Source organism: Acomys minous, assembly GCF_964271855.1.
Source record: "Acomys minous genome assembly, chromosome: 17".
NCBI classification, from domain to species: domain Eukaryota; kingdom Metazoa; phylum Chordata; class Mammalia; order Rodentia; family Muridae; genus Acomys; species Acomys minous.
In genome coordinates this window covers 55,922,032-55,939,165 of record NC_140500.1, presented here as the reverse complement: position 1 = coordinate 55,939,165, position 17,134 = coordinate 55,922,032, and the positions used below count along the sequence as shown (strand labels likewise).

General features: G+C 52.4%; 1 protein-coding gene across 5 annotated transcripts in view; it reads left to right on the top strand.

Annotated features, from left to right (window-relative positions):
- The window catches only part of EFCC1 (EF-hand and coiled-coil domain containing 1), a 28,474-nt gene extending 12,988 nt beyond the window's left edge, over nt 1-15,486 (top strand). Inside the window, exons 3-8 of one of the 5 annotated variants that reach the window (XM_084766626.1) lie at nt 6,654-6,811; nt 8,583-8,721; nt 10,044-10,206; nt 12,195-12,332; nt 13,008-13,071; nt 14,135-15,486. In XM_084766626.1, coding sequence (XP_084622752.1) covers nt 6,654-6,811; nt 8,583-8,721; nt 10,044-10,206; nt 12,195-12,332; nt 13,008-13,071; nt 14,135-14,271 — 799 coding nt within the window. In that variant the 3' untranslated portion in view covers nt 14,272-15,486. Of the gene's footprint in view, nt 1-6,653; nt 6,812-8,579; nt 8,722-10,043; nt 10,207-12,194; nt 12,333-13,007; nt 13,072-14,134 lie in introns of those variants that run through there. The other 4 variants (XM_084766627.1, XM_084766625.1, XR_014776311.1 and 1 more) reach the window with 4 other exon arrangements.
- Nucleotides 15,487-17,134: the final 1,648 nt, after the last annotated feature.

Sequence of the window (17,134 nt, the reverse complement as noted above, 5' to 3'; positions counted from 1 at the left end):
GAGGATCTGCTGGGTCATGGGTGGGGAGGAAGCTCATGCCCTCTGACCGAGAAACACAGGGCAGTCCACAGTGTGCCATTCCACAAGTCAGTTGTCCAGCCCTGGGTCACAAACCCATTCACTGTGTGTTGTTCTGTTTACTCTTCCTTCCCACGTAGATCCTGAGCCCACCCTGGGCCTTCCCTTTGAGGGGGTGTGAACAGGGGTCACTCCTGTTTCCTCCACATGGCAAGGGGTGCTGTCTCCAATGGTGTTTGACTTAGAAGCCCAATCAGCCTTTTCATCAGCTTTCCTGTTGGTTTCATCGTCAGGCAAATAAGTCCTCCCCAGATCTGGAGCTTTCTTAGTTTGTTTTCTGTTGTCAGAACAAAACACCCAAGGCTGCGTAGTTTATAGAGAACAAAGGCTCACGTGGCTTGGGAATCCCCAGGATGTGATGTCAGCATCTGGCTGAACCCTCACACTGCAGCAAAGGTGAGCAGGTCATCACATGGTAAGCTCAGTGTCGCTGATTGTTCTAACAAAGCCACTGACGCCACTGACATGCCCCCCCCCCCCATCCACATGATCTTATCTAATCCTTACCTCCTCCCAAAGGTCCTGTCTCCAAATACCGTCAGCATCCTGGTTTGGGGACTGAGTTCTCAACACACATTCAAACCACAGCAAGGATGCTGCGAAGAGCCTGGATTGGGCCATATTTTGTGTTTATGTGAAGAACAGAGTCCAGTTCTGGGCTCAGTTTGATTGCGGGGAGACAGACGTCTTACTCACCACACTAGCGTAACAGTGGACTGAGCTCGGTCTCCCCACGTAAGAACTACAGTTCTGGGGGAAATGACTGTAAACTAGCTGCTTACCTTTGAGCCTCTGTTTTCAATCCCTGTCGTGACTGGACTGTGCTGACCTAAAAAAAAGCCAGAAGCGTCCTCTCTTTCTCTCTGTGCTTTCCTAAATGCTGCCAGAGTCATATGTAGCTACCGAGCACTTGGAACGTGGCCGGTGTGGAAGGGTGGCTAAAGAAACGGGTTTGTGGCTTTGCTTGATTTTAATTACTCCAAGTTTAAATAGCTACCTCTTAGTGGCGGCTGCCATACTGGATGGTAGATCAGATTTAAACTGTGGGGCCAACGCCTCACAAGGAAACAAAATAAGAGGTGGAGAAGGCCCAATAAACAGGAAGGAAGCTGTGAGCCAGTGCGGCGCTGGCATCTGCTAAGTACCAACTATGTATGGAGTCCACATAGCCCCTGCTCGGCCCCAGCCTTACCCAGAAGCCTCTAAAAGATGGCAAGCTGGGCCCAGCACTGGCCCACGGTAGAGCAGATAGAAGCCAAAACTACTATTGTGAGGGATCCCACAGGAAAAGGTAGGATGGTGGCAGGCTACGTGCCAGCAAGGAGCGTAGATGGCGCCCTCCTAGGATACAAACATAGTCTTATGGCTGAACAGCAGCCCATTTCTGCCTATGCACAGGATGTCCCCAACATGAAACTGTCATGCTCTGGCCCAGGCTGGCCAGAAAGATGACAGGAGGCCAAGACCACGGAGCAATCAGGATCAAGGAGAAGCCATCCCCCTCAGGACACTTTGGAGGATGTGGGAGAATGACCAGAGACAGGGCTTCTCACATCCGGGGTCCGGCTAGGAAAACGAGCCTCTGGCACCTACTCCTCCTACACAGCGTCCGCACGGCCAGCTGCATGCCTGTGCGTGAGACAGTTCCACTGTAATGATTAAGACCAGAGCTGAGCTCCGCTTGATGAGGAAACCTATTTCTGCACAGTTATAACACGCAAAGAATGCTTCCAAGAGCTCAAGGCCGCGTGAGGTAAGGCGGTATACTTTGTCTTGTTTGGAATTCCCCAAAAGTTGCTCATGGTTTCCCAACCGTGTCACAGATGACGGAAGCTGTGTCCTTAACCACTGAGGGACACTGTAACCCCTGACGTTTATGTCTCCATCAGTCTGCGTGTCTGCCGCCTACCAACGACACGCAAGTAAATATTACCCTGGCCCTTTTAAACTCAGACTCACCCATTATGTGCAGTTTCAGGTATCTGAAAATGTCGTCAGATCTGAGTGTTTCATACTGGATTGTAATATAAAATTCTTTTTTCCCCATTTAAGGTACTGTTACAGTATCATTACATTAGTCGTTCAAAATAAAAATTGGCTATTTATCCACCTTGTTTTTAGATTCAAGGAGAGAAATTCTCTGCAGTGTTTGTGTTGGTTATGAAAACAAAGTGCCTAAGAAACAGCTGGGGTTGGGCTGGGTCAGGAGTAGAGCGTGGGTTCCACATAGGTTCAACGCTCTCTCTCTCTCTCTCTCTCTCTCTCTCTCTCTCTCTCTCTCTCTCTCTCTCTCTCTCCCTCCCTCCCTCCCTCCCTCCCTCCCTCTCTCCATGTTCACCAGAGTGGTGCCAAGAGCCATGTGTGGCTCCTGAGCACTTGGAATGTGGCCAGTGTGGCACAGTGGCTAATAAACCGGATTTGTAGCTGTGTTTGTGGGTGGGGGACAAAAGTAGACCAGGAAGCAGAGAAAGAAGGAAGGGACGGGAGCCCAATAATACCACCCCCTGAGAGCGCACCCCAAATTACTTTATCCCAAGAGGCTCTGCCTCCTCAGAGGCTCCATCACCTCCCAGGAACATGAAGCTGACACCAAGTCCTCAGCACCTGAGCATTCCAGATCTACAGGTGCAGCGTCGTGGCGGCTTCAGACAGTTAGAGATACCCTGCTCTCCGATGCAGAGAACGCCTGTGTGGGAAGAGCACTGCTCTAGTGATGCCCCAAACTGCTTCTTACGAGTATGTGAGGAACAGCTGGCCCCCAGGCTCCCCGAGGCCCAAGCCCTGTTTGCCGTATGGATGTAGTGCCTGCTACGTAATTACGATCCCCAGTGAGTTGGCTCCCTCCTTTTTACTTTTTCCCCTCTCTTTCTGTAACACTGGGGCAGGACCCAGATCCTCACACATACGAGACAAATTCTACTCCTGGCTACACCTCCCGCCCAGCATAAGTAATTTTCAAAGGAAGTCATATCACTATTGTAAATTTTAAAAGAGAGTAAAGTAAGTAAAATGAGTGTTTTACCAATTTTTTTTTTTAGGAGACATTGAAGTAGATGCTTAGCTGGATACACACAGCCTCCCGTTCATCTGGATGCTCCCCTCAAACTCACCCCAAATATTAATGAAGGCAGGCACTCTATTATTTCATGTGGTCATAGGACCCCCCCGCCCCCCAGTGTCTAACCCAAGGTAGAGAGCCACCATTGTTCACTGGTAAGCAAGTGGGAAATTGAAATGAGGCAGCTTGCAGGCCTGCGGGGGGGGGGGGGGGGAGGGAATGAGAGAGCTGTAGGGTTCACACAGCAAAGCCATGGTACTGCGGGGTACTGGCAGCTTCGGAGGCCTCTCAACACCACAGAACCAAGGTGGGAGTCTGTCAGAGGAAGCCAGGAACTTCTAGGATAGAAGGGAGAAAATGCAACATCTGGCTCCCGTCAGACAAGCCCCTGGGCTGGCAGCCAGATGTGGCCACGGACTGCAGCGTGGAAGCTATCAGAGGCTCTCTGGAGTTCCAAGAGGGTGTGGATGTGGCCAGCCGGAGGGAACACCCAGCCACACAGAGGACTTGGGTCTGAGGAAGAGTGGTAGTTACCAGAGGAGAGTTCGTTTCTCTGGATTGATCCAGCTAGTCTATCTGGGACTAGCCAGGAAGGGTCCAACAAGGCCTTCCGGGTCACGGGCGTCCTGATGTCTCCCAGGACGTCTCCTCACTCCACTGAGGATCCCATCAGACAGTGGTAACCAGTAAAGTAGGGGTCCCCCTAGAGAACACAGGCCAGGAAAGTACAGCATGGCTCCTGGTGACTTAACATGGGGGCCTGCAGCTGCGTCAACCAGGACTCAGTTAAACCCAACTTAGTACACAAGAGCCACATGGGAGCCTCCAGAAAACAGTTCTGCCTTTGCAGCCAACCTGGGGTTCCTGGAAAATTCCAAAGTTTGTCCTTACCTTCCTGCCTTACCATTACCCTGCTTTGGGGGTTTCCTCTTCCCAAATCCATGTATGTGACCCGTAGTCCCCTGAAGCTGACAATGGCTATGTGTCCCACCCCACCCACTGGGGGCTTCCTTTCCCTTTGGTGAGACCTTCTCTGTGAGATGGGGACAGTGGTGTTACCTGTTGCTACAGTTGAAGTGTGACATGTCCCACAGCCTTATGTTTGGATGTGTGGTCCTAAGATGTCTGAGGAGATTCTGGGACCTCAGGGAGATGAAGCTTAGCTGGAAAAAGTTGTTTGCACGTGGTGTGGGGGTGGGGCGTGTGATAGCTGGTTCCATGTCAACTTGACCTACACTAGAGTCATTTGGGAAGAGAGAACCTCGCCTGAGAAAATGTCCTCAGCTTGTTTGCCTATTACAAGCCTGTGCTGCATACTCTTATTTTATGATTGCTGTGACCCCTGGGCAGATGGTCCTGGGTGGTATAAGAAAGGAGGCTGAGCAGCCAGACGAAGTGGCACACATCTGTAGTCCCAGCACTCGGGGAGGCAGAGGCAAGAGGATCTCTGTGAGTTCGAGGCCAGCTTAGTCTACAAAATGAGTCTGGGACAGCTAAGGCTACAGAGAGAAACCCTATCTCAAAAACAAACAAACAAAAACAGGCTGAGAGAGTTATGAGGAGCAAGCCAGGAAGAAGTGTTCCTCCATGGCCTCTGCATCAGCTCCTGCCTCCAGGTTCCTGCCTTGAGTTCCTGCCCTGATGTCCCTGGGTGATGGACTACGCGCTGTAAGATGAAATAAACCTTTTCCTCCTCAAGTTGCTTTGGGTCGTGGTGTTTCACCACAGCAGTAGGAACCCTGACTAAGGCACAGGAATTCTGGGATGTAGCCCAGACCCACCTTCTTCCCAGCTTGGCTTCCTGGTCCACAAGACACAAGACACTGTTACCTCACACTGCCACCACCAGGGCCCCACCGCCACGCCCCGAACTGAAGCTGCTCAAGCCCTGAGCTGAAATAGCAGCCTGTGAGTCTCTCCCGCTAGGTCTTCTGTCACAGTGACAAAACAAGAAGCTAACAGCTGCAGTCTTAGGCTGTGACAGAAGTGTGGGTGCGCCGAAGAAGCTCCTGGGGACAGGGCCTGCTCTAAAGCAAGGGGCCCAGGAAGAGCGTAATAAAATGCTAGTTCATTAATAAAGATGTTCATTTCGTGACGGATTTTTTTTCTCTATTATCTGACCGTGTGAACCACAGGGACATGGAAAACAAATGTTCAAAACATAGGGACCTTGGAGTACTTAGGCGACTGAAGGGGAGTGAAGTGGGTTTTCCAAAACCCAGAGAAGGGAAACTTCTCAGTTAAAGGCCTTCATGGACAAGAAATAGAATGTAATTAAAGTATGTAAGAACGTGGTGGGAAAAAGAAAAAAGTCTGTGAGTCTAGCAGGGCTTGGTGGTATATGTCTGTCATCCCCACATGGACTATGGGAGCAAGACTGTCTCTCTCTCTCTCTCTCTCTAAGTGAAAAGTAAATGTATTTATTTATTTTAGTTTTTTATTATTTTGATTTTTCGAGACAAGGTTTCTCTGTCTAGCCCTGGCTATCCTGGAACTCACTCTGTAGACCAAAATGTCCTCAAACTGAGATCTGCCTGCCTCCTGCCTCCGCCTCCAAGTGCTGGGATTAAAGATGTGCACCACTGCCACCCACATAGGACTTGGGGGATGCCTCAGCTTTGAAAGCACTGGCTGCTCTTCTAAAGGAACCAGGCTAATTTACTAGTACTCACATGGTGCACATGTGGTACCCAGACATACAAGCAGACGAAACATCCATATACATAAAATAAATTAAAATTTAAAAAGTTCACCCACCCAGACTAGAGAGATAGTACAGGAGTTAACACTCTCTGTTCTTGCAGAGGACCCAGGTTTGGCTCCAAGCCCCAACTTGGTGGCTCACAACTATTTGTAATTCCAGCTTCAGAGGTTCCTATGCTTTCTTCTGGCTTCCATAGACACCAGGAATTCAGGTGGCATACACACACACATGCACACATAGGCGCACACACACATGCACACACAGGCGCACACACACACAGGCACATGCACACATGCACACACACACACACATAGGCAAAACATTCATACACATAAAATAAAAATAAATCCTTTTTATGTCAACCATATTAAGTACAGAGTTAGATGTCCACAGTACTGGTTAGCACAGACTCTAAAGATGTTGAGGCTCTTACCCAACCGCTGCGTAATTCTCCCAGATACTTGCCCATGGTCACAATAAGATTGCTGCAACCCCAAGTTCAGCAACACCACGTGAGTGTGTCCAAAAGCAAGAAAGGGACCTCCTTTCTCATGATTCCTCTTATACGGAAGGAAATCTATTCTGGACTGTCTGCAGAAGACTTTGCCTTGTATCCATACTATAAAATTGGGTTTCATGTCTGTTCCCTATTGGCAAAGAAAACTGGGACTTATCTTAACATTCTTTCTGGCCTATGGGAGGCTGACTTTGCCAGGACAATGGTGGTAGACCACAAAAGGCTTGCCTATACAGAGTAAGAAATGGAAGAGTGTGACCCCACCTCTCAAAAAACACATCTCTCCCTACCCACAGGTCAGAGGGACCTCAGCTCCTAACGCCTCCACAAACCAGCCCACAGCCAGGAAACAAGAATGGCAAACCTATGGCTAGAGGAACCAGAGATGTGGACACCACTCCGGAGGGATCCCAGCGGTCAGACACCAGCTTAAGGAGCAGAGACACAGATGAAGGTCAGTCCCGACATGCCCAGCCTGCTGCCAGGCCCACAGTCAATGAGGCCATGCCTCGTGCCTGTTCTTAAAGGGCTGATGCATCAGAGCCACCTTCAGCCTCTAGACAGCTTCCAGCACCCCCCTCAAAAGCATGTCTTGTGGTGTCCTCACTAGATCCTGAACTTTGGGAACCAGGGGGCTCACCTCCACAGAGGCCGGGCACTGGGCCTCCATCTCTCACTCCCAGTCTCTGAGCCCTTCCACTAGCTCCTGCCTTCTGCACCAGGACAATGCAGATGAGTGACAGGGAGGAGTCAAGAGAGGAAACTATGGGGCTGGAGAGATGGCTCAGGGGTTAAGAGCACTGACTGCTCTTCCGGAGGTCCTGAGTTCAATTCCCAGCAACCACATGGTGGCTCATAACCATCACCATGTGATCTGATGCCCTCAGGTCTGGCCTGCAGGTGAACATGGAGGCAGAGCACTGTATACATAATATTTTTTTTTGTTTTAAAAAAAGAGAGAAACTATGCTGTCAGTATTAGGAACATCATCATGAAAGTCCTCACAGTGGTTCTGTGTGGCCCAATCAGACCGTGGAGCCCTAAGAACTCATGGTAAAGCCAGGTGAGGGGATGAGTGGCCGGAACCAGGGATCCACAGTGTCTGTGTCAACAGGTTTCCCGGGTCTCCCACGATATAAGGTCACGTTTTGGTTTTGTTGTTGTTTTGTTTTGTTTTTTATTTATTTATTTATTTATTTTGGTTTTTCGAAACAGGGTTTCTCTGTGTAGCCTTAGCTGTCCTGGACTCACCTTGTAGATCAGGCTGGCCTCGAACTCACAATGATCCACCTGCCTCTGCCTCCTGAGTGCTGGGATTAAAGGCATGCGCCACCACTGCCCAGCATCAGGTTTTGGTTTTAAACACTGCTTCGCGTGGGGAAGTCTGAGTGTCCCATCAGTTAGCAGCACAAACTGCTAAAGTTAAAAGCAAAGTATGGCCTCTCATCACCTGTGTCCATAGATTTGGGACCCCCCTCCCCAAAGCCTGGCCTGCTCCCCCTACCCTGAGACCAGTCACTCTCAGCAGGAATGCCTGCTCTGGCTCCAGCCCATATCCTGGCCCCCAAGCTGGAAGATAAGCCCTCATCTGAGTTCACTCTGTCCACACTCTTCACTGGCTCCCGCGGTGTCTCCTGAGGGTTCCTGGCTCTTCCAGAAACTTCACTGTGGCTGGAGAGGACTGTCTCTGATTGGCTCAGCCTGACAGCTGATCAGAGCTGGCATAGCAGGGTCAAGGTCTCTAGGAGACTCTGGTCAGCTCCTGGAGGCAAGGACTTTGTCTGGGCATAGGGCAGGGCAGCTGCCATCACCCACTTCTCCGGTCAGGATGGAGGTCCATCAACGCTCGGCAGTGTTGGGGACCTCAGGCCACATATTGGACACCCCTTCTTCCACAACCCCCCAAAACTGAGAGCTGAAAGTCTTTCTGACCTTATACCAACATCCTACCAAGCCCAAGCCCGGTCACATGACCTGAAGTAGACCTGATGCTCAACCCTGACACCAGAGACACATCCTCACGTGTCACCTGAGGAAACAGAAGAAAGCAGGGCTGTGTCTGGGGGGGGTGAGGGGTGGGAGTTGCATGCAGTTTCCCAGGGGCCTGAGCCAGTAACGTGAAGGGGGCGGTGCCGCCAGTGCCTCACTTCACACACGCCCCTGAAGAGGGCTGGATGGTCCTCACACTAGGACTCCAGGCCTTAGACGACATGTTTTCCCAGCAGAGGATGAGCAACTGTTCCGCTCCGTGGAAGGCCAGACCGCCTCTGAGGAAGAAGAGGAAGAAAGGTGGCAGGAAAGGTCAAGGCCCCTGCAGGCCCATTTTGAGGTATCCCTGATGCAACCCTCAGGCTGTGTGAGTAGGTAAGTGCCCCGGAGAGGCCATGGTTGCCAGACCAAAAGGCACAGAGCCCCAGAAAGGCAGCTTCACCTTGCAGGGCCCTTCACATGTGCTTCAACAGGAGACGCTGACAGTTCTAGGGCACAGCCACACTCGGCCCCTGACAGCCCCTCGTAGTAGTCACAGCCCAGAAGTCAACAAACATCCCACCAAGTGCAAGGATGAAATGGAAGGACCCTCAAGCCTGTGGGTGCCCACCAAGCCATCACTGCCTTGATCGGGGTCCCAAGACCTGCTCCATCCCAGTCTTTTTAAAGCTATTGATCACTTCCCACAGCACAGTTCAAAGCCCTCCTCTTCCCCAGCGAGCCCGTGGTATCATCCTTGTACCATCTTAGAGGATAATGAAAACAAGCTCAGTGTCCACGGGTACCTCAGTGTCCATGGGTATCTCAGTGTCCATGGGTACCTCAGGGTCCACGGGTACCTCAGTGTCCATGGGTATCTCAGTGTCCATGGGTACCTCAGGGTCCACGGGTACCTCAGTGTCCATGGGTATCTCAGTGTCCATGGGTACCTCAGGGTCCACGGGTACCTCAGTGTCCATGGGTACCTCAGGGTCCACGGGTACCTCAGTGTCCATGGGTACCTCAGGGTCCACGGGTACCTCAGTGTCCATGGGTACCTCAGTGTCCGTGGGATCTCAGTGTCCATAGGTCTCTCAGATTGCTGGTTTTTCTAGGCTTCAGTCTCCTTATCTAGATGACGAGTCTGCAGCACTGTCCTCATGAGGACTTGAGTCCAGGGTGTAAGATGCCTTCGGGGACAGCACGGTTATTACACTGCAGAGTTCTCTTGGCTTTCTGGGGTGGTTGTGTCACCCATTCTTTATGTTCATACAAGCCACTTGTTAGGTGCCTGCCTGTGTGTCAGGCAACATTAGAGACATTGAGAAAATGATAAACAGATGGCTGTCCTGATGTCCTGGGCCCTCTACTGTGGGGAGGAAAGGAAGGGAGTGTGAAGACAAGATAGGTGCGAGGAGACTTGGAGGCAATTCTGTTGAGCAATGCAGACAGCATGAGAAGAGTCCAGGAAGAAACAGCAGGCACAGGCTCTGAGGCGTCCTGGAGGGCCCGGGGAGTCTATTGGCTGGAGCAGGCTGAGTGAGGTGGGCGAGAGGGTGGTAGGCAGATTGTAGGGGACGCCTCTGGCTGTTCCTCTGAGAAGCCAAGGAGCCAGGCTCCATGACAGCCTCTGCTTGCAAAGGCTGGAGCACTAGGGCAGCGGAGGGTTGGGGTGGGGGGTTGCAGTCCCTGCAGTGCTGGCCTCTCCTTCCCTGCAGGTGTGACGACCAGACAGCCGAGAAGCTCAAGACGTCCTTTGGCCACTGTGATGGTGCTGAGAACATCTGCACTCTGGAGCTGGAGACCCATGTCACCAGGCTTGGGGAACAGCTGCAGACCCTGGGCTGCAGCAGAGAGACCCTAGGGACACCAGAGGAGGAGGTCAGCAGGGCCCTGAGATCCCAGGTCTTCTAGCTGGAAGGACTTACAGTCCTATAGCCCGTTCACAGAGATGTGGGCCGCACTCAGGAGGTGCGGCTTCCTCAAATTTCTCTTAATGGGAACTTTTGGTTGGCAGCTACTGACTGCCATCCCAGGTTAGCTTGGCTACAAAGCAGGAGCTTACAAGAACAGAGGGGGGAGCCGGGCGTGGTGGCGCACGCCTTTAATCCCAGCACTCGGGGAGGCAGAGCCAGGCGGATCACTGTGAGTTCAAGGCCAGCCTGGTCTACAAAGCGAGTCCAGGACAGCCAAGGCTACACAGAGAAACTCTGTCTTGAAAAACAAACAAAACAAAACAAAAACAAAGAACTGAGGGGGACATTTGCAATGACTGCAGGCGCAGCAGTCCAGAGGCAGAGGCATGGTTGTTTCCTGTCTGTGACTCTCTGAAACCTCAGCTTGAGTCACAGACTGAAAAACCTGGGTGTCATCAAGGATGGAGTTTTGAGATTTAGTTTTAAGGTCTCAGTTGGCTTCTGTCATTCTAGAACCAGGCTACACTTCAGCCCCTTGAGCAGTGAGTGTCCAATGAAAACAGGACACGTCATGCCCCTGTGAGCGAGGACAGAGAGGTGACTGATGGGTAACAGGCAACTACAGGTCCCTACAGGTCATGTGTTTTCAGTAAGGATGGAGATAGACAAACTGTCATGCCAGGCCCACAGGCAAAGGTCCTCCTAACTTCTCCTGGGACAAATGGCAGCCAAGTCTCCCTGTCACTGTAGGGCTCTCCCCTCAGGAGCCCCACTCTGCACTCTGGACACCCCCTCCCCAGGGAGGGAGACTAATTCATAAGCAGTGAAAAGTCACAGGTCAGAACCTGGCCCCGCCATATACACTAGAGCAGGCTGCCTGGCTTCAGTCCCAACTGCAGTACCTGTGTGACCTGGCCAGGGTCCTTCAGCATCGCCATGCCTTGGTTTCCCCACTTGTAACAGTGCCACTATGCATGCATCAAGTGCATGGATGAACGTAGCAAGTTCTAGACAGCTCGGCTCTGGCTGCCGCTGCCAGAGAAGACCCCCTGGGATTCTAAGTTGATCTGCTTGCTGTGTCTCTATTCTCACGCCAGTGCTGTCCCCTGAGACCCCAATCCTGCTGCCCCGCATCTCCCCAGGATGAGAGAGCTGCTGTTCTCAGGGAAGGGCCTCCATTAAGTGTGAACTGGCGGTCAGGTACCGCCCAGGGAAAGGCACAGCTGTCACTTTCCTAAGTAAACCTCAAGGTGAGCAAGAAAGTTCCAGAACGGGCCAGTCTCTAGTCCTGCATGCCATGAGTGGAAGAACAGGGGCCTTTTATTCCAAAGCCAGAGGGAGTCCTGAGAACCCTTGTATGCCACACGCCTGATTTAGGAGGTGAACATAAGACATTTCCCCTGTCACCAACCCTGGCACCCAGGGAGCACTCCCAGTCACACTGTTGCAGGAAGTAGCCAGATGCCCGGAATGTCCTTTCAGTCAGGGCCCCTGGACAAGACAGGATGGGAACTGTCCACTAACCTGCCGTATGCTTCTTCTGTATAAGCCAGTCACATGGGTTGCCACCAACATAGATCCATCAAAAAGAAAAGAAACCAAGAGGGAGAAAAGAAAAGAGAGAATGGAGTCATTAGACTGGAGAATAAAACGCGCGCGTGTGTGTGTGTGTGTGTGTGTGTGTGTGTGTGTGTGTATGTGAGTGAGTGTGTGTGTGTGTGTGTGTGTGTGTGTGTGTGTGTGATTGCTGTCCCGCTCACTGGGCAGTTTGGGGCAGGAACTCATCTTCTCTGGCCTCAGCATGGCCTATCTGCATGGCTGCCTTACATGCCGGAAGCCAGACCAGGTGATCTATGCCAAAGTGTCAAGGGAGGCCAGCAAGCTTGCTGGGGCGCTATGAGCACTCATCATGGGGAAGGGGGTATAGGCACGCACTGAGACTCTTTCCCCCAGGCAGAACTGCAGCAGGTGATGGAGACTGAGCGCCTGAGGCTGGAGCTGCAGATGGTGGAGACAGAGCGGGTGCGGCTGTCCCTGCTGGAGGAGAAGCTGGTGGATGTGCTACACCTCCTGCGAAGGCTCCGGGACCTGGTGGGAACGTGGGGGGTCCTGGAGGGGAGGGGAGAGGGAGGGGGAGGGGCTGGAGGGGAGCTGGGAGACCCAGAGGAAGGTGCTGATGGTGAGGTGAGCCAAGGAGAGTGGGCAGGGGACCTGAGGGAGAGGGAGAGCCTCTTGGGTGGGGGGGAGGGGGAGAGGCTGTGAGGCTGAGGCAGAAGCTGTGAGTTCGAGGACAGTATGGTCTACCAAAGTGAGTCCAGGACAGCCAGGGCTCTTTGAAAAACAAACAAACCAAAAAGGAATATTTAGTCACCATTTTCCCCAGGTGCATCTGCCCTGGTCTTTGGTGGGCCGCAGTCTGCACACTGCTCCACCCTTACCCATTGAGAGTCTCTCTGAGAAGCCACGTGGCCTGTCTTGGGGGTGGGAGGCAGGGAGGGAGAAGGGGGGGAGCAGGAAGCGATGACAGTAAGGGAGGACACGAGGGACAAAAGGGGAGGGTGGGGGCCAGAAAGGAAAAATGGGGCCAGGGAGGAAGGACAGGTGGCAGGAAGGGAGGATGGGGCAAGAGAGGATAAAAAAGAGGATGATGAGGGGACATGACGCTCCGTGCCAGCCCCGGGAGCCTCTAGGAGTCTCACCAGTCCAGCTGCTGAGCGGCAACACAGCAGCCACAATCTGATCCAGCCTCTCTCATCTCTCTTGAAGAAGATATCAAAAAGAGCCCTGGGGAAGATCTTGCTGAACGCCCTGGACCGGGACCTCTCGCACGGTAGGCAAGGGTGTTGCACGGAGCATGAATGGGCAGCTACAGGGCATCCCTCCCAGAAAGAAACTCCCGTCTAAGCTCCTGTCTGCAGAACAGCCACTCTGTTCCCACCCCGAATGCCGCAGGCCATGGTCAAAACAGACTTCAGAAAGCAGCCGGTACCGTTTAACCGGAACACAGCACAGGCACAGGCACAGCAGACGAGGGTGGCTTTGCCTGCTGGCAAGTCAGGCCCGCAGCACTCACTGAGCTTACTGGGCCAGGACGGGAAGGGCCTCAGTGTTTAAATGCCCCAGTTCTGATGGCTGACCTCTCTGACCTCTAAGAAAGGAGGTGTCACACAGTCAAGAAGTCGCTCTGCCAAGTGCCTGGCATTCACCTAAAGCTCCAGGCCCTGTGGCCCCTGCAGCTGACCCTGCCCCACAGGGCCTCCAGGGAAGACCGATAGGTGAGCCTTCGCTTGCCAGCAGGAATTTAAACAGCCCATTATCGGTGAACACAGGGAGTATCTAGGGCAGTTCTTCTCAGCGCTCCTAGGGCTGCGACCCTTTAGTACAGGTCTCTGCATTGTGGTGACCTCCAGCCATAAAATTATTTCGTTATTACTTCATAACTGCAAATTTGCTACTGTTAAGAATCATGCTGGGCGGTGGTGGCGCACGCCTTTAATCCCAGCACTCGGGAGGCAGAGGAGGCAGATTGCTATGAATTCGAGGCCAGCCTGGTCTACAAAGTGAGTACAGGACAGCCAAGGCTACACAGAGAAACCCTGTCTCAAAAAGACAAAAACAAACAAACAATCATAATGTAAATATCTGATATGCAGGAGGTCTGATATGTGACCCCAAGGAGAATCGCTGGTCTTGGAGTTAAGAAGGACCATAAGGGGCAGGGCTGGGCGGGGCTGGGCAGAGCTGGGCGGGGCCTGGCGGGGCTGGGCGGGGCCTGGCAGGGCTGGGCAGTGGTATGGGTAAGGGGGTAGGCAAGCCATGTGGAAGAGAGAAGATTTGACTCTGTGGATAAGGAAATCTACCCTGACACCTTCTTGCCTTTTGTTTCTCTCCAGAGGGTACACATGGCGCCTTGGCCATCCTGGATACTTTGCACCAAGCCTTGGTTGGCTGTGAGCTCCTGCAGAGAAATCCCCCGGCACCGGCATCCACAGCCGCTGCACCCACGAAGCCCTTCCTCATCTCCTGCTGAGCTCGCTGGCCCAGTCTTGGGTCACCATGGTCATTCTAACCGTCATCGGACCAGCCTTAACCACAACCAGACTAACCTCCACGGTCAACCTGACCCCCACAGGACTAGCATTAGCTGTCACCGAACTGACCACCATCAGTCCAACCTCCATGGCATTCTGACCACTGCGGGACTGTCTTCCACCATCGGAAAACTCCACAAATGGTCTAACTGTTGTCACTCCCTCAGAACCCTGGTAACCAAGACTCCTTCCAAAAAACTGGGTCTGGCAGCTACACCTCCCATGAGCCTCTCACATTCTCTCAGAACCCCCACGTTGAAACCCTGCAGTTGCTAGATCAGCCACAACGTGAGGCTGTTGCCTTTATCCTGGGCACAGTACACAGTACATTCTGAATCGCCACCTTAGAACGCAGCTCCACCCCGCCACCAGCACTGTCCTCCTCTACCAGCGTCCTGAGTGAACCCAGGCCCAGCCTCCAGGATGCGCCTGATCACTGGGGGATTCCTCACATCCCAGGCAGTGTGGACACTCGAGTGGAAGCTGGGCTGTGACGTCATCCCGGAAGAGAAGTGTGCTGTGAGGAGGCACCGAGAGGAAAGGCACAACTAGATCAAAGGCGTGATGCTACCAAGGGCCCACTCTCTCGGGAGTCAGCATCCAAGGCCAGGCACCAAACAGGCAGGTCTGAGCAGAGGGGCAGCCCCCTTCTGATCCTCTGCTCAGCTTGGACACACCAGGCCCTGCTTGTCCCAACCGACTGACCTATGCTCTTTGGTCTGCTCAGTAAGGTTCAGCTCTGCACCTGACCAGTCTGTACATGTGCTAGAACTTAGTGTGGACAGCGATGCGAGGAAAAACTCCAGGGGGCCAGGCATAAGGGAACGCCCCCCCCCACTTTGGTAAGTCTAACTTTGTGAGTCTGCTTTGTGAGCCCTCACAGAAAAGACAGAAGGGAAATCATGGAATGCTTCTGGGCGGAAGAGGAGCATACCCAGTGTGGAATATACTAGTGCATTCTGGGTTTTATTTTCTGATGCTGTGCCCCCTCCCCCACAACCAAGCACACCCTTGGCCTCAGTCAGTTCTTTTCAACAAGATGCCGTGAAGAAAAAGTATTTCGGCGGAGCCTGATAGGCATGGGTGTCATTAGAGCCTTGAAAAACTGAGAGAAGGAAAATTCCCACAGCTGGCCTGTCTCAGCCAAGTGAGGGGCGGGGCGGGGGGGTGGGGGGGGAGGGGAGAGGTGCTGAAACAAGTTCAAGCTCAGTGAAGCAGCCATGGTCACAGGCGCTGTATTTAGTTTGGTGGTTCTACACTCTTTGACGAGGGCCCTCCTATATTGCTTCGGCTGGTCTCAGACACCTGAGTTCAAGCAATCCTCCTGCCTCCCAAGTATCTGGGACAATAAGCTAAGGTGGCATGCCCAGCCAGCCAGTCCTGATGTGACGGAACACCTCCCCCCCCCACACACACACTTTGTATCACCTAGTCACTAAAGGCTCAGCTCCCGGAGCTCCCTACCCAGCACACGGAGTCAGTCTCTAGCAGAAGACGACCAAACTGAAGAGATAGATAGCCATCTCTAACGGCATCAGAGAGTCAAGAGTCATTTGAAACGACTGGTTGCCAGGCGGTGCTAAGGGAAGAGGCCAGCAGCTTGCAAGACCAGCTGAGTAACACCGCGGAGGATGCATTATTCTAAGGAAGAGTCCAGAATTGCTCAGAATAGTACCAGCCAAGCAGATTGAAGAATGCTCTTATAGGGTCAGAGGCCACTGTAGAGATGAGGAAGGACCTCCAAGAGCCGGAGTATGTGACCTACAGACTTCTAAAACTGAAAGACGAAGACAAAAAGACTGAGAGCAGGGAGCAGAAAATCCAAGAATTGTTGGACAACTACAACATGTGCAACAAAAATGGGGCGTCGGGAGGGGGGGTGCATTGAGGGAAGGAACACAACCAACGGGTAAAGCGGTAATGGCTTTGAGTGTCCCGCCAACTCCCGTCAGGCACCAATGCACAGCTCCAGAGGACTAAAAGAAGAGAAGCGGAATGAATTCGAGCCAAAAAAAAAAAAAGAAAAGAAAGAAATGACATCGGGACCAGGCATGGCGGGTGCACACCTGTGATCTCATCACTCAGGAGGCTGATGCAGGAGTTTGAAGCCAGCCCAAGGAGCCAGTGAGAGCCTGTCTCAAAAAACGACAAAGGAGGGAGGAGGACAGCGTGAAGCCTGGAGGTGGGGAGACAGAGGACTGTCACATCCTAAGAGCACCAAACGTGTTTTAGGTGTCTTGTAAATAAGCCGCGTGAGGCAAAGGAAGGGGGCTGATTCCTTGAAAAACACGTAAAAGCCACACACAAGGAACAGACAGCCTGGTGTGCTTTAGCTAATACAGTTAATCATTAACAAAACAGAGAAACAACAGGTCCAGGGCAGCTTCTTCTCCAAGTCCTGCTGAGCTGTAAGGAAAAGGCGGAACAGCTGATCTACAGACTCTTGCCCTTCGCTCAGGGTTTGGGCTCAATCTCCAGCACAAAAAAAAAGAAGAAAAAAAAGAAGAAAGAAAGAAAGGAAGGAAGGAAAGAAGGAAAGGAGGAGAGGAAGGAGGGAAAGAAGGAAAAAGAAAAGAATTGCTCACTTGGGCCTGGAGAGATGGCTCAGTGGTTAAGAACGCTGCCTGCTCTTCCAGAGGTCCTGAGTTCAATTCCCAGCAACCACATGGTGGCTCACAACCATCTGTAATGTGATCTGATGCCCTCTTCTGAGATAAAGTACTTATATACGATAAATAAATACTTTTCTTAAAAAGTGCTCACTTTACCCAAATGGAACTGACACACTGTTGCATGGGAGGG